At 46.2% G+C, this 26,839-nt stretch overlaps 1 protein-coding gene across 2 annotated transcripts in view; it reads left to right on the top strand.

Annotated features, from left to right (window-relative positions):
* The window catches only part of LOC138569641 (alpha-N-acetylgalactosaminidase-like), a 358,057-nt gene that overhangs the window by 175,762 nt on the left and 155,456 nt on the right, over positions 1-26,839 (top strand). For both annotated transcript variants that reach the window (XM_069647792.1, XM_069647791.1), the window contains exon 6: positions 20,309-20,470. In XM_069647792.1, coding sequence (XP_069503893.1) covers positions 20,309-20,470 — 162 coding nt within the window. The remainder of the gene's footprint in view (positions 1-20,308; positions 20,471-26,839) is intronic.

The raw sequence follows: 26,839 nt of genomic DNA, 5'->3' as shown, positions 1-26,839 counted from the left end.
ACTTAGTGGCGTCCCGTCTTCATGTTGTCCCATTGGGTTTCTTATGTTCCGGGTCCCACCCCTTGGGTCCTCTGCCTGCCTTTTGCCACTTTCCTTTTGTCGGTGGGCGCTCATGGCGGGGTAGGGGAGGATGATCTGGTTTCGTTGGTCCTGTTGGTACACTGTCAAGGTCCGTTGTCCGCTCTGTTGTAAGAACCGCCAGGTGGATTCCAGTTCTTCGAACGAGTGCAAGAGTATCTATTTGTACGCATCACACTGCTGAGAACTTTTGGTAGTGCCTGTGTTTGGTGTTTTTGAGTGTTACAAATATGGGGTTGAAGCTTTTGCCCGTTCTTGGCACTTCTAATGAGTAGTCGTGAACATTCGAATCTCAGATCCGTCAAGTCGCACTAGCGTTGACGCCCTGTATGCCTTAAGAATGGATACTTTGTGTTGGAAATTCAATAGGCGGACAGTAATTACCCTTGGGTGTTCATTTGGTGCTGGTTTAGGGATTGGAGCTCTGTGTGATAGTTCTATGATGAGGTTCTTTGCGTTGGCCATGTGTAAGCAGTTCAGCAGGAGGTTGCTTATGAATTTTTCCATGTCTGTTCCTTCTGCGTTTTCTGGAACCCCTACAATTCTGAGGTTGTTCCTCCGAGTTCTATTTTCTTGGTCTTCCATCCTCTCTCCCAGTCGCCGTACCTCCCGTATGACCCCGTCCAGGTCATTTTCCGTGATCGTTTAGTCCTCCACGGCACTAATGCGTTGTTCATTGTCTGTGGTGCGCTCAGATTGGGCCGTCTGTCGGTTTTGCACGTATTTGTTTCCTGTCTGCATTCACTGATTAGTTTCATTCGGCCAGTATGGCCTGGAGTTGCGATTGTACTTCCATTTCTGGTTTGTTCCTTGCTGACCTTCTTGGTAGACTTCCTGCTTGTTTGCAGTTTAGAGCATCTGTGGTGTCTGGGGCATGGGTCTCCTGTTGCATGCCCCCTTGTTGCGCTTGTGTCCCGTGGGGTGCCTTTGGGAGGACTTGTGCAGGTGTTTGGTGTTCCACCCCTGAGCGTGTGCTATGCGTGACTGGTGGGCTGTTGTGGTGATCTCCCCTGCGCCCGTGCTGTTGTGCGGGCTTATTGTCCCTTCACTCCCGCTATGGGGGGCCTTGGCCTTCTGATGTCCCACCCCGGGTTAGATTGTGCGAGTCGCTGGGTGGTCGAGGGTGGTGGGGGCCCTGTTAACGGTCTGCTTTTCCGTTAGCGTCTGGTTTCGTTGTCTTCAATGTGCCCTTGTGGCTTTGTTGTCTCCGCCAGTGACTTGTTTGTGTCTCCCCCTCATGTCCCTCTGTGTTTGTTGGGGTACCAGTGGTTGCTTATGGTGGTTCTTCCCCACTTATCTGTTTGTAGGCACCCCTCTTCCTGCCCTTCTTCCCCCTGTGGTCCGGAGTTTCGGCTGATGTTTGCGTCTTGGTATCCAGCTCTTTTCGGGTTTCCATGTGGTGCTAATGGGCAGGAAGAGTCTGCTCTATAGCCAGTTCCCGGGGTGTGCGCCTGGCCTTCAGCTGGTGGGGTGGTTCCTACAGACACCTCAGCCATATTTGGTCGTAATCCTGTGGGGGGGGGGGGTCACCTCTGGTCCTGAATTACAGGGATTGCCTTCCTCTAGGCGTCTGGTTTCGCACTCAAGTTTATCGTTCTGCTGTGTTGGGGCCTGCGACTTTCCTGGCAGTCGGCCCTAGATGCAGTGGGCCACCCTATTTGCGAGGGCCGGGTTATGGCTGTTCTTTATATCACAGGCTAGCTGCAGCTATTTGTGTCTCGCGGTGAGCCCCGAAACAGGCTGGGTGACTGTGTGCTTATGGTGCTGTATTTTCTCCCACGTGGGGTCTACAATGGCCTGCTTTGCTTCTTCTGTGGTTGGTGTTGCTGGGTTTGCTGTCTTAGCAGCCTGCCTCTGATTGGCGTCACGTTGGTGGTCCTCCACCCGTGTCAGGACCCTGATGGAACTTGTGGGCCGGGGACGGCTGTTCTCGTATCGGCTGGGCAGCCCGGGGGTGCGGTATGCTCCAGTGGTTAGTTCCCCCTGGGCGAGGCCGTGAATTTTGGAGGGGATCACCCAGTGCCCAGTCTGCTGCCGCTGTTTCTCCTTAGGGTCTTCGTTCTTGTGAGGTCAGGAGGCAAGGGCTTGGTCTGTGGATAAGCAGGGGGGTGGGTGCGGGCAGCGGTCGCCTAACTGTTGTGTGGTGTCTGGGCGGTAAGGCTGCACGGTGTCGTTATGCTATGGGGAGCTGAGTATCTCTTGCAGCGGGCCGCGTCACATGGTTGGAGGGCACAGCATTGTGGTGCCGCTGTGGGGGGGCCGGGCCCCTCGCTGTGCGCTAACTTACTTGGAGGGTGTGGGTTCTCGCATCCATTCCACGACTGTCCCGGAGAGCCACTCTTCTCTCGATGGTGTCCACAGGGGTGCTTCGTTCTCCCTGTGGTTTCTTTCGGGTGCCTCCCCAGCCGCACCCCCCGGCCTCCATCTGCATTGCACTTGCGGTCGCCCTCGCCTCCAAGTTGCCTCTCTGGCACTCCTTGTTCGTCCACTTGCCCCGGCGGGATTGAGCATTTTGTTGTCCCTGTCGTTGTCTGCTACACGGCCCTCAGGTTCCTCGTTTGTCACCGGCTGAGATTTGACGATATGCCTCGTTATGCGGTCTCCACACAGGGCTGGGCTGGCAGTTTGGCGTCTTTGAGCTGCCTTTTTTCTGTGCCTTTCTCCTTCATGGCGCAGCATTCTCAAAGTTCGTTTGCCAATTAAAGTGCCGATCTTTCTGATCCGTGGAATCTCCTTTGTAACAGCAGTTTATGCTTGTTAACGGGGTGAAAGACCGTTACAAATTCTGGCTATCAGCAGAGCTCCTCTAACCCACCACCATCTTGCTCGGGCTCTCGAGCGCCCCCCTGTTGGCTTAATTTTTAAAATGTATTTAACTTTTATGGCGTAATTGCTGCAATAGAGTGATGATGTAATATACATTGTGCATTTAAAGCAAATTCTTACCCTCCACATAGTAATATAGGATTCTTTTTATGGAAGATCTAAATGTTTCATTGATGAATATTCCAATTTCAAATATTCCCAAGCTTTTTCAAACATGCACTGAAAAAATATGGCTTAAAAATATCATGCTCCAATGTAAACAATGCGCGGTTTGATTTTTCAAGGAACATTTGTTATTACTACTGCATATTGAAGCCATAGTTTTGCATTTCACACTCTTGCCTTCATCAGTGAGGATTTAAATCCGTTCCATGGTATTAATATGATGTGCTTACAACACATGTCCGCTCTTGATGCTACTACCTGCCTGTACTCCCGTGTTTATTTTTCACACATTAGAGAAACACTGTTATTTGTGGCGTATTAATGTCATCAAAGATGGACATGGACTGTTTGTGTCCCTGGTGGCCAGCTACTGCCTGTGTTTATAATTTGAAGATTAGCCATTCTCTGTACAAAGCCTAGTTCTGTTTTTAATAGTAACTATTCCTCTTTCTTTGTTTACATCATCATTAACTATATTGGCCCCATTTTTAATGTAGTTTGGTTATTCATTGAATACAATTTTATTTTTATTAAAGTACATTCGGGCACCTAAAATCAGATTCAGTGCGGAAACCAAATTATTGAACTTATACATTTTATTCAGACCTTAGTATGGAACACTTCGAAAACTCAATCCGATCTTTTAGTGTTAAAACATATACACTTCAAAGAACCTACATGCACACTAATGGCACGTTTGGCGAAATGCAACATTTGAGTCTGTTCTTGATTTTTCCTTCAAAGTGAATGTCACTAAAACACATCCATAAACATACCCCTTTAACAAAATAATCCCCAGTAGACTTCCATTCCCATGAATCAAAGTAACATCTTCTTGTCAAGGACCAGCATGTGGCAGGTATTAATAAATCAGAAATGTGCCAAAGTGCTCTCTGAACCTCAATCATAACATTCATCCTTAACACACAGAGCATTTAAGGAAGGTGACTTTTCACTGTCTGTGTTTAGGCCTTCTGTACTAACGTGCAAAAGATCACTCCAAGTAGCGTTTCTTTTGTACGGAGCTAACACTTGATCTCATTTTCTGGCTGATGGAACATCTTCTATTCCGAATAAATGCAACCACTCCAGTCTTTCCACTGCATATTGCTGGTGCTAATGCATATCCATTAGTTGTCACGTATCCACATTTCTTTATGCTACGTACGTGTCCATTTAGTCTTATCACAGTTTGCGTATGGTGTTATCTATGTTCATCTTGTTAAACACACCAGATCATTGAAATAATGAGTCGTTTTGCAATTCATGTTTTCTTCTATGCTAATCCAAATTATTTTTCTAACTTGAAGCAAAAAGGCAGGTACTGCGACAGCCGCATACATTTAAAACAGCCTGATTGTTTGTATAGTAAATTCATTAATACCTTCTATCAAAAGCAAATGCCAATTTGTACTCGGTATTCTGTAAATCTCTCCATTTGTTTAACATTTAAGGATAAATGTTAATTTGTCGTGACTCACTTAGCAGGTTTAATTTTAGGAATGAGAAGGCTCTTGTTCTTCTTTAATTTTGCCCCTGCTATTTCTTTGTCAATCTTTTTTTTTCTTCTTAATAACCCTGCTGATGTCTTTTCTGCCTTATTGTAATTTCTTTCTATAATGTACTACATTCACCGGAATTGCACATAGTTCAACTAGTGTAATGTTATTGATTGTGCTTTTTGAGTGATTAACACAGAAAAAGGTTGTTGGAGGTATGTTATTAGTAGAAATTACACTCAATTGGTTAGTAACAGATACAATTTATGCATTGTTTTCATCGGTTCAGGATTTGTCTATATGATGAAAGTAGGCAACGTGTCCATTTTTCTTTTCTTTTTTTAATGAGCACATTTGTTGTGTATAATGTGCATGTTGCGTTTATTTGGTCTGTTACTGTTTACGGCAGCTGGCGGAAGAGTAGTGCATTTAATGTCTGTCTCCTTTTGCTATGTTTTTTTTTAAAAACTTTATTTTTGGTATTTAAATCTCGATACAACTTCACACCCACATTAGGGTGGACTTAAACTTTGCGCCTTGACCCGTAACCCTCCCACTGCCCCACCCCCCCACCCCTTCACAGCTCCGTCCCCCTGAAACAGCGTCCTCCTTAATTGAGATAGTGCTCCCTCCAGCAATCCCTTCGAGGATGTGGAAATAACCTGGACCAGACCTCACCGGGGGGTGTCCTCTGAGTCTGAAGATGCAGATGTGTGCTCAGCCGCTTCGCCCATCAAGAACAGGGTCAATGGTCCCCAGATGTCTGGAGGACGGGCGTGCAGAGGGAGTAATTTAATGTAGTCCGTTTCCACATCTTGGTAGTATAAAGTCTTTGCGCCAGGCGAGGACCGACGGGGGGGGGGCCTCTGCCCCATGCCATGGCAACCCTCCTACGGGCCAGAGACAACATTACCCCCGCCAGTTTCCTTATTGGAGCGGAGAGCAGCCTGGTCATGCCCAACAGAGCCGCTGTATGGCTTGGTTGAATTGGTTCTCCCACAACAGCCGCTGTCGTCTTCAGAACTTGATTCCAGAAAGGCGAGAGCTCGGGGCACTCCCAAGCTAGGTGCGTAAAGTTTGCAGAGATTAACCCGCATCTGATGCATTTCGCTTCTGTGTCCGGGTGATGCTTGTTTGTTTTCGCTGGTGTGTGATATGTTTGATGGAGAAAGTTGAAGTGGATAAGTTTAAGGCGTGAGTTAAGCGCCACTTTTTGAGTTTGTTTCAGGCTATAGAACCAGTCTTCGTCCGAAATCTTAACCTGTAATGACTTCTCCCATCTAGCCTTTGCACCTGGGTTGGCAAGGGATGTGCAGGGAGTGAGGGCCTTGTAGATCTGTGACACCAGCCTGCCCTCGCCCTGCGCTTGGATGACGTTATGTAGTAGTTGCCACGTTGGTGGCTGACGAGGGAAGTCTGGCAGTAGAGTCTGCATGGTGTAGCGAGTTCTGAAGTAGAGGAATATGTCCAGGGCTGTGTTTCCCCCTTTACTTTTTGCTTGCTGTGGTGTTAGAAAACCCTCCTCTGTGAAGAGATCCCCTAGTGTTTGTATGTTCAGCTTGTCGACCCACTTGTGAAACACCGTCTCTGAGGTCAACGGGACTCCGGGGATAAACTTGATAGGTAGGAGTGGGGAGTACCGTGACTGCACCCCAAGCTTCTGGGCCAGCGTCCTCCAGACTTTGTACGTTATGAGCATCACATTCATCGTGGCGCTGGGAACTGGCAATTGACTAAGGACGATAGCAGTTAGGAAGTTAGGTGTTGCAAGGGCTCGCTCAACTTGTACATGAGGTCGGATCGCCGGGGAGGCGTACCAATGGCTGAGGAACTGTGCTTGGGCCGCCCAATAGTATCTTTCCAGGTCCGGCAGAGCCAATCCCCCCTTGGTGACTGGGAGTGTTAGCGTGGTGTATGCCACTCTCGCTGGCTTACCCGCCCAGAGTAATTCAAGGACCAAGCTTTTCAATTTTTTCCAGAAGGATTGTTGCAGCGACATTGGGATATTGTTGAAGAGATATAATAGTTTGGGTAAAATCACCATCTTCACCAGGGAGATCCTGCCCCATAGGGTTAGTGGAAGAGACTTCCAACGAGAGATCTTGTCCTGAAGTGATTTGACCACCACTTCGTAGTTATCCCGGAACACCTCCTGACGTTTTAGAGACAGCTGTATCCCGAGGTACCTGACTCCGGAGCACTTCCATGTGAGGTTGAAGTCATCTGGGAACTGTTTTGTGGCTGGTGTTAGCGGGAATACGATGGATTTTGAGTGGTTGATTTTTAATCCTGACGCTGCTCCGAACTTGATGACTTCCCTCATGACTGGGCTGAGATTTTCTTCCGTGTTTCGGATGAATAGTGCTACATCATCGGCGTAGAGCGAGATGATGAGCTTGTGAGGGCCTATAGTGAGTCCCCTCTGCTGTCTCTGTTCCCGCAGATTGGAGGCTAGAGGTTCCATCACCAGGGCGAATATCAAGGCCGATAGTGGGCAGCCTTGTCTCGTGCCTCGTTGCAAAACTATTGGGGCCGACCTGGTTGTGCCAACAATAATGTTGGCACGAGGCTTGGTATACAGGAGAGAGACCAGGTTAATAAATCGGGCACCTAGGCCCATTCTAGTGAGCACCGTGAACAGAAAAGGCCACTCGACCGAGTCAAATGCCTTTTCAGCGTCGAGAAGCACCGCCACAGCCTGCAATGAGGGGTCCAGTGCGGCCATGACACCGAACATTCTCCTAAGACCAAACGTCGTGTTGCGGCCTGGAATGAAGCCGGCTTGGTCCGCCAGAACAAGGGCAGGCATCAATGGCATCAACCTCCTGGCCAGCACCTTAGCAAGTATTTTATTGTCTAGATTGAGGAGAGATATTGGTCGGTATAATGAACAATCTTCTGGAGGTTTGCCAGGTTTGTGTAGTAGAATAACATTTGCTTCACAGGTGGTAGGTGGCAGATGCCCTCTTTCTAGTGCTTCCGCATATACTGCCTCTAGGAGGGGGGCCAGGGTGCCCGCGAAGGACTTGTAGAATTCTCCCGTCAGCCCGTCGGGGCCTGGCGCTTTAGAGCTGGGGAGGGACTTTATGGCTTCCAAAATCTCATCTTGCGTGACCATTTCGTTTAAAGGTTCTCGGAGAGACTGTTCGACCCAGTAGAGTTCCGTGTCCTCGAGGTACTCCAGTGGCACAGTCGACGACTTGTTGAGTTTAGCACTATATAGTTCTTGATAGAAGACCCTGAACTCCTCCGCTATCCTTTCATCGGTATAGACTGTCTCTCCCACAGCGGTCCGAATCGACTCAATATGTGTAAGTCTGTTATCGGCTCTGATTAAGTCTGCCAGAAGGGCCCCGGGTTTTTGGCCTTCTCCGTACTGACGAACTTGGCTGTTACGATTCAGGAATTTGACCTCACGGTCTGCTGCGAGATTGAAATTCGTCAATTCTTCCTTCAGGGCTGCTGATATTTTGGGATCCGCCCCATTAATGACTTGACGCTCGAGGTTCTTTAGTTTCCCTTCGCTGTTTGTGAGCTCGCGCTTGATGAGCTTGTGGATGCCATTTTCCTTGGCGTGGCAGACTCCTCTAATGAAGCATTTTAGTGACTCCCAAATTGTGCTTGCGGATGGGACTGAACCAGCGTTGGCATCGAGAAACACCCTGATCTCGTCTCTTAGTTCGGAAGCGAACACTTCATCCCTTAACGAGCCGTTCTTGAAGCGCCATCGCTGTAGCGGTGGTGTCGGGGTGGCTGGCTTTAAGTTGAGGAAGATAGGGGAATGATCGGAGAGAGCTCTTGGGTGTATGCAGCATCGACCACCTGTCAGAGGACCGCTTGCAGAGACGAAGAGATAGTCGATACGTGAGCTCGAGTTGTGTACAGGTGAAAACGTGAATTCTCGTGAATCGCCATTGGAGACCCTCCAAATGTCTATCAGGCTGAAGGCGTTGCAGATTTCTTTTATTTGGAGGCTAGCTTTGGTGGGGGGCAGTGGAGAAGCTTTTTATCTGTCCTTTAGTGGATCAAGTATGGTGTTCATGTCCCCCCCCCAGATTATGGTCGCCGGATCCTGTTTGGAAAGCTGGGTGAGTACCCATCCAAAATTGTCAGGGCCGTCTGTATTCGGAGCGTAGGAGTTGACAAAGGTCACCTTCTGTCCGGTTACGATACCGCTCACTATGATGGCTCTCCCCTCCGCGTCTTTCGCCATGCGTATCAGGCGGAAGCTCACCCTTCTGTGTAGGAGTATGGCGACTCCTCGAGAGTAGGTAGAGTAAGAGGAGTAGTATCTATGACAGCCCCAGCTCTTGGCCCACTGGTGCTCATTCCCTGGTAGAAGGTGGGTCTCTTGAATCATAGCCACTTCAATTTCGTGCCGCCTGAGGTATTGGAGAATTTTCCTGGTTTTGGCTGGGATATTGCCGCCTCTAATGTTCCATGTTAATACGTTGAATGGTTTGGATAAGGCATTCTAATTGTCCGTTTTTCGATTATTGCAGCTGGTCGTGGAGAGGCACCAAGAAGAGACTTGTTGGCTTTGTTGCTGGTAGCTTGTAACTTGCTTGAATAGACGACCTTGGAATCTGCCCAGGAGACGGAGAGCGAGGGGGGGGGGAGAACTGGTGGCGCTGAACTTTCCTGATGAACCTTGAAGGCACCGTCCGTGGACAACCTCCACAAACCCGTGGTGTTTCCCTCTTTCAGGTGGGCAACCCCCAACTGGCCCACAGAGAGATCCCATCTAAACCCTTTAAAACAAACAGCGTAACAATTGAAAACCATGTCGCTGTGTAAACTGTACCCCCGAGGGACTCGGCTTAGAGACCTACTGGTAGCCGAGTGCACCCTGGGGAGTAAACTGGAGCTGTGCTAGGGGCGCCTGGGGCCCTCCAAGCTTCCCTGCCCCGCGTTGATATCGCTATGTATTGAGCCTGTTTCCGTCGTATCTTCTTGCAAGTTTTCACTTCGCCCCTGGTCACTCCGGATTATGGCGGATTCCTGTTGTTTCTGTCTCTTTGGGGCCTGGGACGGTTGGGATTCGGGTCTGGACAGCCCATCTGGTCCAGAAACATGCGTGCATCCTCGGGTGATTGAAAAAAGTGGACCCTCTCCCCGTGCTGCACTCTGAGCCTTGCAGGGAAGAGCATCGAGTATGGTAATTGACTGGCACGGAGCCTTTGTTTGATGGCGGTGAAAGATTTCCTCTGGGTTTGTACCGTGGGAGAGAAGTCTGGATAGACATGAATTTTGTCCCCATCATGAAGTAACTCTCCTTTTTCTCTTGCCAGGCGAAGGATAGTGTCTCGGTCTTTGTAGTTGAGCAGCCTGGCAATAATTGGTCTAGGCGGTGCGCCGGGGGCCGGCCGGGTCGATGGAATCCTGTGGGCTCTCTCCACTATGAACATTGGAGACCATGCTTCTCTACTGAAGAGTGATGTGCACAGCGACTCCACAAACTCCTCCATTCTGCCTTGCGGTTGTTGTTCCCTCACCCCGACGAGTCTTATGTTATTCCTTCTTGAACGACCTTCGAGGTCCTCGCATTTAGCTATTGTTGCCTTCATTTGGGCTTCGAGTTGCGAAACTTTGGTTGAGAGGGATGATGTGCCAACATCTAGATTTGACACCCTTTGCTCGACCTCGTTTAGACGTTCTGCGTGAGTGTCGATACGGTGTTGAAGGAGTCTACCTTGGAGGCGAGGCCGTCCATTTTGTTGTTCAGATTACCGATGCCTGCCTTCAGGTCTAAAAGGAGTTCTTTTATTTCAAATGTATTACCCTCTGGCTCTGTCGGGAGCGAGCCATTGGGAGCGGGCGTTTGGTCTTCCCGCTGGACGTGGGCTCTTGGAGTCGCACCGCCCTCAAAAGTTAATTTCCTCTGAGACTTGTCGTTTTTCCCCATTTCAGCTGTGGAGCCGGCGCACTTTGAGCGAGAGCCGCTGTATTTGTAATGCCTGGGGTGGGTAGGAGTTATCCGGCTGCTCGGTTCTGCGCGGATTATAGTTCAAAAACAAAATGGAGCTCCGCTTTTTGGGTTGCGTTCTGCGCAACCTAGGGGGCTGATATGGTTTGGGTGAGGGGTTGGCGACTAGCTGTGTTGGCGAGGTGCTTTGTCAGGCTTGTTGCTGTAGCCTCAGTAGGTGAATGAAGTGAGATGTTGCCTTGTATTGGTGACTCTCCCAACTGGCAATCTGGTGGTTGTCAGGGTGCCAGGGTGCCGGGGGGATGCAGGGAAATGCCGCCACCGGAGTGTTAGATAGTCTGTCAGAACCGAAATCTCAGTCCAAAGCGGAGGTGAGCGAGGAGGGCCCCCCTGTTCCGGATCATCCAGGGGTATTCGCCCGTGACTCCCTCCTCCCCCGACCCGAACCGGGCCCCCGGCTCCTCTCGAGGCCCACGCTTCGGCGCGCCGGCGGAGATCCTTCTCGCCTCACAGCCCCCGATCGTGGCCACCTGCGGCCGGAGCCAACTGGGCAGGGGGGGGTGGGCGGTGGGTGGGTCGGGCCGGCTCGGGGCCAACTTCAGCGCGGCGCGCGATCCCCCCCGTACCTGGCGTCTCTGCTGGTCTTCCGGCCTCTCTCCTCCGAACTCCGGTGGGACGTTGGGGGGGCCCCGCTGGGTGGCGGGCGGGTGCCGATGTAGGCCGCGCGCCTGGAAGGCGGATGCTGGACCCGCACCGCTGAACCCCTGTCGCTCGCCCACGCCCGTGGGGCGCCGCACTCCGGATCCGGCCCTCCCGCAGGGCTCGGTCCGCGCTGAGTGGGGCAGGACCCTCGGCGGCGCGGCGCAGGCACCCGCGGTCCGTCGGCTGGATGTGGGCTGCAGCGTTCTTTGCTCCGGCGGGCAAGCAGTGTAGGGCTCAGACCCAAGGCCTCAGGGGACCCGAGCAGGCATGGAGAGGCCGATTCTCATCGGAAAAACACTGGCAGGCAGCTGGGCAGATCAGGGAGACAGGAGGCGAGGGATTGGGGCTGTGCAGTGCGGAAAACAGCAGGATTATTAAGGATTGATGCGGGGCAATTGCGGGAGCTCAAGCCAAGGCGGCCATCTTGGATGGCCCTCTAGCGCCCTCTTGCTATGTTTAATGTGTACTACCAACAGAGCTTTTGTTGTTTCCTTTTAGATGGCAATATTTAACTATGTTTATTGTTTTGTTACTTTCTGGTTAATCTGGGCTATGTCAAACTCCAAATATGCAATGCCCCTTTAAAAGGTTTTTTTCATGACTGGCCCATAGTTAGGATTGTGATTGCTTTGGAAAAGCATGATCATTGTTGTCATTGGCCTATCGTGCTGGCTAGGTTCTCCGGCCTGTTATCCATGAGAATCGCCAATTTTGGTCAGCATATAACTTGGTGTGATTGCCCAGTGAATCGTCTTTGGCATGCCATGGGCAATCGGGCCATGGCTATTGATCCACAGACCAGTTATGGGGACATTGGTTAGGGTGGGGCCTGCAGAATGTGGCCCGTGACAAGTTATCCATAGGAAAAGCAGCCATGCACCACGCAATCGAGCCACTTTACATGGCTGCTGGTCATGGGCACTGGCCTATGAACCCATTATGGGCATGTTGTATACTGTGGGTGGGGCCTTGAACAAGGCTGAAGGCCATGCCCTGGGGAATGTAGCTATTGGCCAAGGCTAGTGGCCCATGGACCAGTTATTCATATGGAAAGCCAATTTTACGGCATGCCCCGGGCAGTCTGGCCAATAGCTGTAGCTGCAGGCCATGGCTTGTGGCCCACGGACTCTATATGGGGACGTTCTAGTTCAACTTCCCAATAAAAACTTTAACTTTCAGTTAGATGTCTTTAAAAGGATGTTAATTTCAAGGCAACATTGAAAAAACATAGGAATTCATCAGATTTGGTAAGCTATACAACTATAACACACGGCCCCACCATGCACTGATCATTCTGACACACATGACATCACAAGTGGCATGAACAATGGTAATGTTACAGGTAATGTAAATCTACTGACACACATGTGTCCGCATGAGCAGTGCATATTGTGGGCCAATCACTACTTGCTACTTGAGTTCTTTAATTGGATATACTATATACACCATGGTTACCCATTAGATGGCTCACTGTATGTTTTTGAGTACTACTCTTGACCCTTCACTATTGACTATGCTGGCTAAGGATCATGGGAGTTTTAAGTCCAACATCTAGGGGACCACATAATGTGTAACCAGATATTGAAGTATTGTGGCAGGTCAAAAACGGGACTCTGACTACCAGCCATTGTTTCAAGGGTCTTTATTTATGTCAATCAAAATAATTTCCTAAGATATGTCCTACTCTATAATAGAAAGTCTCAAGGGTGCTCGTTAAAATGTAAAATCTAAATACACCAGCCCTCCACCTGGAATCCTTTTCTAATTTACAAACTTTCCCTATCTTTCAATAAGATATAACAACCGAAAGCAAGACTGTTTGGAACTGTGGGCTGGAAGCGCTGGCTGATGGCATCTGGCCCTCCCCCACCCTGTCCTTTTTAGTAATGCTGTGTGCCCATAGTTTAATTTCAAAACAATAACCAATTTTCGGTGGACTGGACTAATTTCCAGAGGACCCAGCACAGGCCTCTTTCTGTGTCTCTTTTCCTATCTTTGGGATGATGTGTCTTTTTCTCTCCTTCCTAGGGGTTCGCTCAGCCTCTACCCTACACTGGGGCTCTTCTCCTTTTCACTCCCCACTCTTGGTTGCGCTATCTCTCTCGCCCACTCTGTGGCATTCTTTCTTTCCATTGTTCTCCTCTTTTCTTCTGCTTCCCTCTCAAGCTGAGCCACTGCATACCTGATTGTGTCGAGCGGTGATCCTCGGGAGGGGCGTTGGATCTCTTCAGTTCTCCTCGGAGAACGGAGCCGCATAAACGACTCAACTGGGATCTGCATCGGTCTGCTGAGGTTAGTCTTCAGTCACGCAGCTCGCTCGGCACAGAGTCACTTATGAAACTTCTCAGCTGGGCTCCATGTTGGCCTCCCAGTCTCTCCTTCCTCGTTCTTGCAGCCTCTCTGGCTCCCCTCCCCACCCCATAAGTCTTCACAGGAGGAGATTGTGAACAGGTAAGGTCAGAAGCCAAATCAGCCATTACAAAAGGCTGTATGTGTTCGTTACAAACCCTAGTCCTTAGATACCCTATAAAGGTGTTAGTGATAGGGATGGGGACATGTATCCCTATCTTGGTCTCTGCCCCATAAAGGGGAGTCAAGTCCAGAGGGATCCTGCTTACCCTGTCCCTTAGGGGGTGTTGGCAAGCTCATCTCCCTTGTCCCAAAGGGGGTGGCTCCCCATTGGGGAGAGGTGACAATCATTGCTGGATTTATCACAGTATCAGGAGTGACACACGTTATAATGGCTTTTACAGACTACCAACATTACCAGACATTATGGGCCTGTAAACTAAATGCCCTCACTGTGCCAGGCCTTTAACTCTGCCTTCAGGGTCCGTAAAGCCCAGTACTGTCCTCTCGCTGGGTTTTCAAAGCTTAATGCTTTAAGTATCTTCTACATGTATCCTAACGCACTTTTTTATTTATTTTTACACATTCCCAAACACCTAGAGTTAGTGTTGCATAGGTATGTGTGTATGGCACTAGTTGTTCTGTGGAGTCTAACCAAACTCTTCTAGGCTTAAAGCAGGCAATGTTGATCCTTGTACAATTACAACAAATTGATGTTCTTTGTGACCAGTTGCACACATCTCGATAAAGAACCTGGGAGTTATGATCCTATGAGTGTTTAGTACTGGATTGGATACTCTTCCAAGCTGTATAGCATAAGCTTAGTTTTCACACTTAGAAACCTTTTGCTTGTGCCTTGCTTGCAAGAAACGAGCAGGCAAGGATGCATTAATTTTATTCAGACCCAACTTGGAAATGCATGATTTGTAGGCAGGCCACGTTGCATATATCGCAAGTTGCCCCATGTCTGGTGTGAGATGTTCACACAAACCTGGTTTTCTTGGTATTTTTTGTATACCAGTACATATCGACCATCATCTGTAATTAGGACTATTATGGCAAATGCAAGAATCGAGTTACGTGACGTTAAATGTTGGGACTGGCTGAAAATCTAACCCCTGACCTGGGACAGCTGAAGATCTATTAATGTGTTGAAGCGCTTATGGTGGAAGCCAACGGGGCTTGGGTGGCCAATGGGTGTTTGTTGTCACAGTTGGTCCATAACGTAGCAATATTTTACTTCCTTCAATATTAAATAGTTGTTCACAATTGTTAGTTCAGTCGATATTGTATGAGGCCCCAGTACGCTCTAAATTGCTTTTGCTTATGGTGAGAGGATGGATTATTTTTTCATAAGCAGTGCTTCACATAAGCAAATACATATATAGTTACTCATTCTTTCCATATTTTGAACTTTTTTAGATGCTAAATCGTTGACTGACGGGTACAGTGTCCATGTGTACCTTTTATTTTCTTGACTCTTCAATTTCTTTTGATCTTATTGAAATCATGATTTCGTGTGAACTTCTGCAATTGACACATTTCTTACGGAAGTGTATTTGTGGTTTTTTATCCCTATGTCTCACCATACAACCTTACGGACTGATCGGTATGTAATGCTATTCTAATTAATTTTTGACTCCGAATGTGAATGTATTTTTGAATCCGAATTGGTATTTGAATCATGGTTTGATGATGTTAATGTAGATACAGAATGTGGTTCAGGCCCTGACGAAGGAGCGAGACCCCGAAATGCATAGGCACATTCGACCACATTAACTCTGCAGTCAACTAGGATGGCTTTAAGTATATGGTATATGAAGCAAAAACTATGAAAGTAAATACGTTTGGTATGCATATACCACAACAGAATAAACTAATTGTGACGTAACAATTAATTATGAACTCTTTTGATGAATCATTATTATACCTACAAGTACCTCCAACAAATGTTTTTTTGGAAACTCGCTGTTCTGAGCATCAACGTGAGCACCAACCTTAGCTGGATGGCTTATTCAGCTTTTCTCTTTCTCAGAGAGGATGGATTAATCCACTTATTGTTTTTTAATAAAACTGAATTTATTGAATTTTTTTCCACATTACCAGTTATAATGCACAAGAAAACATATAACGTAAAACATTAACTAGGGCCAACCAGCCTCCACCCAAGCACCCTAGCCCAACCATCCGCCTCTTTTGATCACCAGATGGCACAGTGACACTCCCAAACCAGAGGATGCAACCCCCCTAGATACTTAAGAGCCCTCGTGGGGATGAACATTTCTTAATGGGTCACCACCTAGCTTATCCACAAACTGCCCTTTTCCTACGGTATTTCGGGTGTGTAAGCGTTACTAGGCCACGGGGGATGTGTTCTGGTTCAGTGGCATTAATCCTATTTGTCCAAAGCAGTGATCTTGCTGGGCAGTTACCCTCTCCTTTTAGGACATTCATACATACGTTTCTGCACTCCATGACTAGAGCCTTATCCTACTGCTGGCCTGGAATGCCATGCCTGGTGCACTCGCATCATTTAAATCATCAGAAGTTGAAAATGTTTGATACTCTGTAATGCCTGTAAATTAGATTTTCTACTTTTTAAAATTGCTGCTTTAAAATCTGTTATACTTGTATTTTGTTTTCTGTCACTTGTAAAGTGCACAATTGACTTCAGGGGTCTAAATTAGCATTTATTGAACAGCTGCCAAAAGCAGCTCGTGGGTATCGTTAGGCTAGGCAGGAGCTACATCTCGGAACCAGGAGCTACCACAGCAAATCTTACTTGTGTGTAAGATGCAAACTAACTTTTTTGTACAGTATCCAAAATACTTAAAAGGATAGTCCAGTAAAAAATTTTATTTAAAAAATAGATAGGCAATATAAAAAAAAAAATACTAGCACTATTTTTTTTTTTTAAACTTCCTATGGAAAATTTTGAGCTATTCAAGCTCAAAATTCGCAAAAGCAAGCACATGGGCGCATCCATTTTGTGAAATGGATGCCCGCCTGTGCTGGCTTTTGCTTTTGCGGCACTAATGAAGGAAAAGCCAGCCAGCTGTAGTAAACAAAAGCTACCGCTGGGTGGCTTTTCCTTCATTGGTGCCGGGACTCAAAGGACGCGGACCGGAGACCAGAGCAGGAAAGCTGCAGCTGAATCTCGGTAAGTGCTATTTATTTTTTTTTAAAAAAATAAGCACTAGCTGCGGTTTTTTTTCTAAGTTTTCCGGGCTGGAGGAGCCCGGAAAACTTAGAAATAAAACCGCAGCTTTAAAAACGTATTTATGTTTGCGGTCGCTTTTGAAGCGACCGCAAACATAAATACAACGTTGTGTTTGAAAACCGCAAACATAAATACAACGTTGTGTTTGAAAACGCTGCGGTTTTTCTTTCCGAGTTTCTCAGGCTCCTTCAAACACAACCGCGTTGTGTTTCTGCCTGCTGTGGCTATCACTTTGGGTCTCCGGTGCTCCCCAAGGGGAGCACCGGAGACCCAAAGTGAAAGCCAAGGCAGGCAGAAACACAACACGGTTGTGTTTCTGCCTAAATCTGCTTCCCCATTTGGGGCTCTCGGGCTCCCCACGGGGGGCCCCGAGAGCCCCAAATGGGAAGGCAGATTTAGGCACAAACACTGCAGCATTTAGCATTTCCCATTTGGGGCTCTCGGGCCCCCCGTGGGGAGCCCAAGAGCCCCAAATGGGAAATCAGCTGTAGGGAGAAACACAGCGGCATGTAAACACAACCGTGTTGTGTTTCTGCCTGCCTTGGCTTTCACTTTGGGTCTCCGGTGCTCCAGACCCAAAGTGATAGCCACAGCAGGCAGAAACACAATGCGGTTGTGTTTGAAAATGCTGCGGTTTTTCTTTCCGAGTTTCTCAGGCTCATCCGAGCCTGAGAAACTCGGAAAGAAAAACCGCAGCGTTTTCAAACACAACGTTGTATTTATATTTGCGGTCGCTTCAAAAGCGACCGCAAACATAAATACAATGTTTTTAAAGCTGCAGTTTTCTTTCTAAGTTACTTAGAAAAAAAACCGCAGCAAGTGCTTATTTTTAAAAAAAAATAAATAGCACTTACCGAGATTCAGCTGCAGCTTTCCTGCTCTGGTCTCCGGTCCGCGTCCTCCGAGTCCCGGCACCAATGAAGGAAAAGCCACCCAGCAGTAGCTTTTGTTTGCTACAGCTGGCTGGCTTTTCCTTAATTAGTGCCGCAAAAGTCAGCACAGGCGGGCATCCATTTCACAAAATGGATGCGCCCATGTGCTTGCTTTTGCGAATTTTGAGCTTGAATAGCTCAAAATTTTCCATAGGAAGTTTAAAAAAAAATAGTGCTAGAATTATTTTTTTGATATTGCCTATCTATTTTTTAAATAACATTTTTTACTGGACTATCCCTTTAATGTCCCTTGAGTGTGTCCTTTATTATCGTTTATACACATTCCCCAACATACATAGTAATGTCACATAGCTGTTTGTATGGCATAACTTGGCTGGGGAGTCACAAGTAGCTCATGGTAACGCTTCATTTCAAGCTAACCAGGTTCCCTTTGGCTTTAACCAGTAGCTAAGTAGCTCCCAGCTCCTGGCATTTTCGAACCCTGCTCTTTTTTTGGCCCTTTGATGCTACAAGAAAATCCATAGTATATACTGCATTGGCCAGGGCAGCCAGCTCCAAGCAACTGCCGCCTGTGGTGGGAGCTCTGATCAACTCCAGACTGGATTACGGTAACGGCCTGCTTGCAGGTATCGTGGAGGACACCTGAGGCATCTTGAGAACGCGGCAGTACGATTTATACTGCAGAGATCTTTGCACTGGCTGCCCATCATCCTTTGTCTGGTTTTCGAATGTGTACATAATGTTGCACCTCAATATCTCTGAGCTTCACTCGCTATGAGCCCACTCGCCCTTTACGTTCCTCTGAAAAATTCCTGTGGGTGACCCCGTCTGTCCTCTAGATTCATTTTTAGGGATAATGGGCGTATTTCGGTTTACGCTCCCAGGTTATGGACATTCATAGCATTTTGGCGTTTACCAACTTTCGGAAGGCACAAAAACCCCACTTGTTTAATTAACTGGCATCGTATTAAGGCTTTTACTGCTTGATAGGGCCCGGTTGAGCTTAATGGATGTGAACTCTCCGTCACTAAGTAACCACCTGCGTTTCATGCAGTTTGTTCTGTATAGCGCGTTATTTACCCAAAAATGCAACTTTAGTAGGGAAGAGCTAGGATAATACTGCTTTCCTAAATATAAGGTGCCGCTCAAGCGCCCATATAGGGACAGGCTCCATGAGACCTCTGTAAGGAAGGCGGACCCGCAGCTACTGATTAGCGATATACCTGAACACGTAGAAATAAGGAAGGAATGTGAAGAATAAAGGTCACGTTTTTGGATGCAGTGACTGAACTTGTGTTTCAGGGAAAAGAATGATAAAATGCCACTGTTGTATAATGTGCATGTGTACTGCTAACCAGCCCACTGGACTTTACTAATGCTTTAGAGATAAATGCTAAGAATTACTACTAAAAGTAAGGTACGAGACTGCATCTCAAAGAATTAGCAGTGACCGAGGAAACCACGGAGGCTGGGAGACAAAAGAAGCAGACCCCCACTCAATTAGGTGATCCAATGGTCACTCTGTCATTGCCAGTCTGTCATGCCATTCTTTATATGGGTGAGCCCTGGGTTTTTTAAACTTTAATTTATGAAGCACTTTTGTCAAAAGCACCGTACAGCTGGTTAGAAACTGTGCAATAAATAGGATGATTATACTATTGTGAAACAGTAAAAGTTGTGGGGGCCCAGCTGACCTTTTCGAATCTAGTGCCCAAAGAATGGAAGTTTGGAGGAATGCTAAAAATGAGGAGGTTCCATTTATATCTGGGAACCCTTAAGGTTTCTACGAAGTAATCGAATTCGTTAAAATAATGTAGAGCCAACCCGTACATAGTTGAGGACTGCCCTTATCTATGCAAGCACTGCGTGGTGGGCGAGAAGAACTCCTTGTAATAAAATTGTGGTCAAATATTAACCTGCCCCCGCAATCCTCTTCACTAACTGCTCATTTATGTAAGGAAGCCTCTCCATAGGGAGTGTAAGGAGGAAGACCCAAGTCAGTGTTTTGTAAGTATTCATAAGTAGTATGGACCATAATGGGAGTCTGTCCAAATGCGCATAGCCAAGCCCCCCCCCCTCTTCCCCATGGCTGACTTTCATAGACTGCATTAGTTCTGCATTGTGCTTAACAATTAATGTTGCAATGGAAAACAACCTGGAGGCAAGAAAGTGAAGTGTCCTGGATATTTGTTTTTTTTTATCTTTAAGGGAAATCTGGATTTTGGGGTTGGAGTTGCAGGGATACCTGAACGGGACAGACACGTCCCCATCTAATTGCACCAAAAAACGAAGTAAAACGATCTTAAAGAAGGGGAAAAGGATTTTGGGATTAGCAATGTGATAACATTTAAATTAAAAGTAATTCTTTAAAAGACTTTACAAACATTACATTTGTTTGGAAAGAATACATTGAAACCATAATTGGAACAATATTTCTGAGTGGAAATATCACATTGTCAGAGAGATGTGGTATAACTGCGGAATTGACAGCCATGGAAATGAGAGCCCTGCTCTCTAAACCTGGCTTCCCCAGAATCCACAGTATTGATCGAGGTATCTAAAATGAAAACCTGGCTTGATGAACTGCTGAAAACAATTGGAAAGTTAATTGCTACTTCATTTTCTGAAATTCTTTGTTTCCACGTTTCAGGTGAATTATACTCTGCTTGGAGAAATCTGCAACACATGGAGGAATTACGGTGACGTTCAGGACTCGTGGGACAGTGTCCTGAGTATTATCGAGTGGTATGGAAAGAATCAGGATGTTCTCCAGCCTGCCGCTGGCCCAGGCCATTGGAATGATCCAGATATGGTAACTTAGCTTATTTGTTTGTTTTTGGTATTCTCCAAACTAAGCACATTGGAGCTTGAATATGACCTGGTAGTGCTCTGGGGTAACCAGTTCAAATAAGTGCAGTTTTGCATGCTGCTACTTGCAAAGAAGAGCTAGAGAATTCATTATGTTACTGCACGGGGCCAGAGACCTGCTGATACATAGTATTGTGCCCAATTTGGCAACATACCTAAAGAAATTGTATTATTTCAGTAATGCATTATAAAAGGTTCAATGACCGAGTCCGACTCATTAAAAACATCATTCTGATTTTTATTCTATGTAGGCTATATGCTCATCCCAGAACCTTGGGCCTAGGAACATCAAGCTGTACATGGATGGATTAAACAAGTAGTTTAATGAATGAGCCTTTGGGGTAGTTTGCAAAGGGCATACCAGTAACAGAATGTGCACTAGTAGGCAGTGAATATACAGTAATTAGACTTCAATGACTTGCGAGTAGGGCATTGGGTTTAATGCAGCACCAGTGACATAGGGGATCCTTTGAGGTGGAGCCAGTAGAGCAATGCTGCTCAGGCAGGGTAGCCTGCAGTGCGGTGTCAGAGAGGGGGGCTAGTCTCATCCTTTTTACCTTCCAACAAGTTATAAGCGAGCAGCAGCATTGAGAATGGCCTTGGGACTATGTCATCGGGACAGCCATAGAGGATGGGCGTTACTGGAGTCTTTAGAAGGGAACTGGGACTTTTGAACAGTTGAGTGGAAGTTGGGGGAGGGGTAGAAAGAAGGTTTCATTTGTCGGGGTGGAATAAACTGATATTTGGCAGTTTAGCTTTTTTCTTTTTTTTTGCTACATGTTCCTTAAAGGAATAATGGGCGTCTATATAGAACTCGAGGGAAAGCCTTTTCCGACAAGGCTTCTTCCTTAGAGAAAAATAGGCTTGTTTTAGTAAAGCACCAGTTGAGCCACACACCTGTAGCACCATCGAGTAAGCAGTTTCATTGCTGTCACAGGTTTGGTTCACATACAGCAGGGATTGTTGAACTGTAGGCTGTCACTTCAGGTGTGGTCCTTGCAGTTGTTTTCTTTCTATATGAAATGCTAAGAAAGTGACCATTAACGCACTTCACTTCTTCATTAAATAACTTTTGCAGCATTCCAGAAGGAACCACTTTAGTACAAGCGTGCCCAACATATACCCTGCCGACTACATCTATCCCCGATGGCACTCAACAAGAATGGCAGCTGTGGGTACTGCAAAGTGCAACCATGAAATTCCAGACTCCATTACGTGAGTCTAGCCGGGCCATTAACAGCAGTACACAAGTGATCTTGCGAGTGAGATGCAACATTTTTGCATCTATGCCCATTCCCAGCACATGCTGATACAGTGAACATGTCATAGGGCATGCAGAGGCGTGCAGAGCAGATTGCGCAATGAGTTGCACTATCCTCAATATCTTGCAGTGCCCTTCAGTTCTGTTGGATTCACAGCAATTAGAGCACTCTTATTCATGTAGGGTTTGGGAGGTAAGAAGAGCGACACTAAGCATGGGGGTAGATTGCTGGGGCTCGAGATGGTTGCTGCACCAGTGCTGTTCGGAACACGCCTGAGGCCCTCACCTCCTGCTCGATCTTCCTCCAAAGTTGTTGCTCTCTTCTTGCTAGGTTCTGCCTTTTCAACTGGCCACTTGTGCATAAGCAGGAGGTGGTCTGGGAGAGCACACTATGGTCGTGCATGCTGGGGGGGCCATTGCATCAGCCGTTGGATTGGACACTGTTCCTTTCCTTCCTCTTCCATTTGTTCGGCACAGACTGCTCTGGCCGCTGGACCCTCTCCTTCGTCCTTCAGCACACATTTCTGTGCTCAACCCACACTCGGACCTCCCAACCTTCTGTTACTCTCTATATTCTGTCTTCATGGATGAGTGTTTCTCTCTATTTACCATGAACTGGTGGAAGGGGCTTCCTCTCCCTACTATGCAGCATTCAATTCACTCTGTAGCTTAATGTGCTTCCACCTGTATGACCTATCTTGGTTACCAGGCCCACAGAGGAGACTTCTTTTGAGAGAGGGGGGAACTGCCACATTCCAAATTCAGAATTAAAATCTCAATGTATTGTCAGAGAAACCAGGCTCACACTTCAATTTAGATTGATGATAAACAGAGGCGATTTATTTTGTTGGTTTGCAAGTCGAGGAGTACTGCACCCTGCCACTATCTGAGACCTACTGTGGTAAGCCAGAAAGAGGACTAGGACTGCAAGACATTGTTCTGAATTGCAGTGTTTATATAACTTGCAAAAGAAAATCCTTTCCTGACCCTATTGCTATCTTTCAACTAGTTAAGGTGCTCGTCTGGATGTTTCACCAAAATAATCTGTCCAGACCTATACTTTTTAACTGACCCTACCAGTAGAGAAAACAAAACGACAAGATCAGTAGGGATCAGCAGATGGATTCAATTTGCTCTGGTAGCCGACTTCATTCCCCAAACAAATGTCTACATTTAACTCTTATTGGGTTTCCCCACAAGGGCCTCTGGGCCAGTCTTGTTCAACAAAAGTCTGATCGGATGGAAGGGATATTTCTCCTGCATTTAGTGTCCTTGCACCCCTACACAATCCTTCTGGAACAAAGTGATAGATACTGGGGCTCAGCAGTCGCAAATTTATTTATTCAATTTGCTTGTTAGGCAAAGAAAACATTTGTTATAGTTCACTGAAATAAGAATGGTGAGTGCCTGGGTGTCTCCCACATTTGTTGAACAGGTATTGTATTCGCATTTGGAGTATGACAAGTGACTTATTATCTGGTTAATATCTGGTGAACCCTCCTGGATCTATTGAGGTACTTTCCCCATTTAACTCAATGTGTTCAAATGTTGCAGTATGCACCTGCCTATTACTTATATCTCCTTACGGCACACTAGCCCTTCCTTTGTTCCCCTTCTCAGGTGCTCTGTATCTCTGCGGGTTTCATATTCCAGTTTCTCAAGGATTCTTTAATTCGTCCCCTTTTCGTTCTCGTTCGTTACTGAAGTATTTCTGTAACCAGTTTTCCCCTTCAGGTATTTTTAAATTTATTTTATTGTGCATTTGTAAGGCGCTTATACATCAGGTAAATTGTGTTTCAAAGTGCCCACAGGGCAAAGGGGAGGAAACATTGGCAAGAAAGGCAAATATAACAAGGAAGAAAGAGAGAGGCCGTCCTACTACTCCTTTATGAGCATTCAGCACGTGCAAGTGCAGAGAGAGAGAGAGAGAGAGAGAAGGGATGGAGGGGATATGTGGTAGGAGCACCACAGAGGGAAGTGTTGGGGAGTAAGTTGCAAGCAGCTGTTAAGTGCTGTATCGCTAATTGGCTCTAGCACTTTACTGCATCCTGAAATCAGTGTTTGGCCCTCCTCTTTCAGTGCTGCGGAATGTGACCTGTGGGATATTTTGACCCATTCCAATGTGCCTGCATCACTTTACAAATGGTGAAAGAAACAGCCCAAAATGGATGCGCTGACTCCAGCGCGTGCCAAAATCTTGAAACTGCGTTTGGGTCCCAACCAGAAAAGGGGCACATCCTGCCACACACAGTCAGGGGTGGTGAAAACAGAGTTATCACTGCAGCAGCATGCCAGTGGGTTCTGCCACATTCAACATGGAACAAAGCAGCAGAATTGTGCTGAAAACCGAAAATGCCTTTTAAAATGTTAGCTTTGCAACCTTTAAAAGTGCTGTTTTTGGCGCTAGATCCATTTATTTCCATTGAATCGTTGAGATTAAAAGGGTACTGCAATGCCCAGAATCATCCAGTGTGGCTCAGAGGAACCGGGCCTCATTGACTGACAGCTCTATAAAATGTATCTGATGAAAAGCAGCCCAGGAATCCTTGTTTTCATGTTCCATGGGAAAAACGTGGCTAAAATTGCAACAAGTAACACAATCAGCTGTGCAGAGAGAAACTCTAAACAAAGGCAGGATACATGTATCCAGACTGCAAATAATCCCAGCACTCAAGGGAAGAAAGAATGCTGAATAAAGTGTGTGCGTCATAGGAAAATCGGATTTAAAGGAACTCGGTTTAATGTGCTTTTCCATGAAGAAAGCGCAAAATCGCCTGTTGTGAAAGCATGTTTTGGTTTAAAGGCTTAATTCTTTAAGAAATGTCAAAGGATTGCTAGTGTAAAACTCACCTATAAATTGTGTTCATTTTATATGTTTAAATGAAAGATTTAGGTAAAACTTAATGTTAAAACCCAGTCTTGAGTCAATTAACTAAAAAAAAATAATTCTGATCTGATAGTCTGTAGCCTGGGAAAGGTTGATACTTCACTGCTGGCAGGAAAGGCTAATTCCTGTTGGGAGGACTTGCATACTCGTGACAAAGGACCTCATTAGACATTCGTCTTTGCCCCAGGCAAAGCCAATAGAAGGCTTGGACACTCATCCTTCCAGGGGAGGGGTAGAATGCTGGGAAAGGCTTCTCATTGAACTTGAATGGACTTGCCATTTGCTCACACTTGTGAAGGAAGAAAAAAAACAGACTTGTGATTTTTGGATTTAAAATGCTTATTTGCCACTGAACTTAGACATTTAACTTGGCCAGAATAAGTAAACGAGTGAAAAATAAATACATATAAATCTGAACTTAGGCTAGCCATTTGAACACTTGGTAGGATTTCTTACTGCTTAAGGAACTGAAGTTATGAAAAATTATAGAAACTATTAATGCTGCAAATCTAATATTGTGTACCCATGTTCTAGGGGTGATTGCACATATGTGTACTGAATCAGGAATTGTTAGGCCAAACCTTTCTGATTAAAATTGCCAAAATGCCATAGAAAGACAAGACCAGGTCCCACCGATTTGGGAGTTGGATGCAAATGTGACCCACGAAATATGTGATTTATGTATCCGATTTTCTTAGAGGGCATAAGTATGTAATTTTATGTATTTGTGGGAAAGTTAAATTTTGGTCCCAATAACTATGGGAGGTTTCCAGATCAGAAAACATGACAAACATTTTGTCATCCAACCAGCAATAAGCAAAGCAGGAACTGTGCCTTTGACCAATCATAGCCTTGTGGGTGTGGGTTGTAAGTCTGGCCCTAGCATAAACTTGAGTGATGTTATTTGGCAGGATAAATAAGGGAACCTCACAACACACAGACACACACTGATTCCTGAATCCATTCAGATTTCCGCGTGGCGCCTTGTTCCTGAATTCTCCATCTCGTTGATTCCAGATTTCTTTGCAGAGCCAAGCACTCAGAATTGCTAAACTCCTTTTTCAGCTAGGCCCAAATTCTGAAGCAATCGCAAAACTTAAGGGAATAATTTTGATCCAGTCTGGCTTGCTACCATTAAGGCTTGCCTGCTGAAACTCGCCATCCCACTGATCTACAGTGACAAGCAACCAGAAGGGCCAATCCAATCCAGTCCGAGGTGCCAGACCAGTGATCCAATTCCGCCTTTGCGCCCTTATGTCCTTAGACCCGATCCGTGATGACCAGAGCCCTTGACGGTCCAGTGGACTGTAAGTATCAATAGGAATCATAGTAAACCATAGTATATTTGCCTTGCCTTGTCCTATCCCAATCTATTACCTATCCCATCTTTAACTTAAGAACCAATAATATTGTCAAAACCATTCTTGCAACCCTGTTTGTAATTCCTAGTGTTAGCGCTGATTTTCTCTTTATTTATGTTTTACTAGACCATAAGCCATTAGTGATTTGGATTAAATAAAGTAATTCCCATAAAGAAAACGGGGTATCTGCCGCGTGAGGGGTTACAAGTGGCCGTGTGTAACTGTGGAGATTCACAGGTGGCATTCTTTTTCTTAGCCATTAAATCTAGTTGAAATAAAATCAATCTGTCATTTTAAAACCGATTTTCAGTTTTTCTGTTCTTTTCCTAAAAACGTCCTCTCATTTAAACTTGCATAACTTCCTCAATTTGATAGAGGGAGACTTAATTTCAACTCTGACTTAAACCTAAGACTTCTAGCTACATCCCTACCAAAAGTGTATTTGACCCGTTTTTCTTAAAAACCGTTTAGTGAAAATTAGGCAGGAATTCGCATTTCCGCAAAGGTTTTACACATGTGATTTCCAATTTCAATTATTGCCAAACTTCCATTCTGATTCAAAGTGTGTACTGTTGCTCATATTCTAGTTTGTTTGTTAGGATATTTTCAGTGTTGCTCCCATAGAGCTTTATCTTGATATAAGGACTTTTGCACACTTAATTCTTTTACACAGCCATTTCCGAATGTCATTTTAAAAGTGTAACATTTCAAAAACGTTTTTCTCTCTTGTTTGGGGGAGGGAAAATTGTATTCAAATCCTGTCCACTGTCCTTTATTCCTGACTACCTGCTGCCCCCTTACATC

The sequence above is a fragment of the Ambystoma mexicanum genome, chromosome 2q, assembly GCF_040938575.1.
Source record: "Ambystoma mexicanum isolate Mex_15411 chromosome 2q, UKY_AmexF1_1, whole genome shotgun sequence".
In the NCBI taxonomy this organism is placed as follows: domain Eukaryota; kingdom Metazoa; phylum Chordata; class Amphibia; order Caudata; family Ambystomatidae; genus Ambystoma; species Ambystoma mexicanum.
The sequence above is the reverse complement of the archived record's forward strand: the minus strand, read 5'-3'. Positions and strand labels throughout refer to the sequence as shown.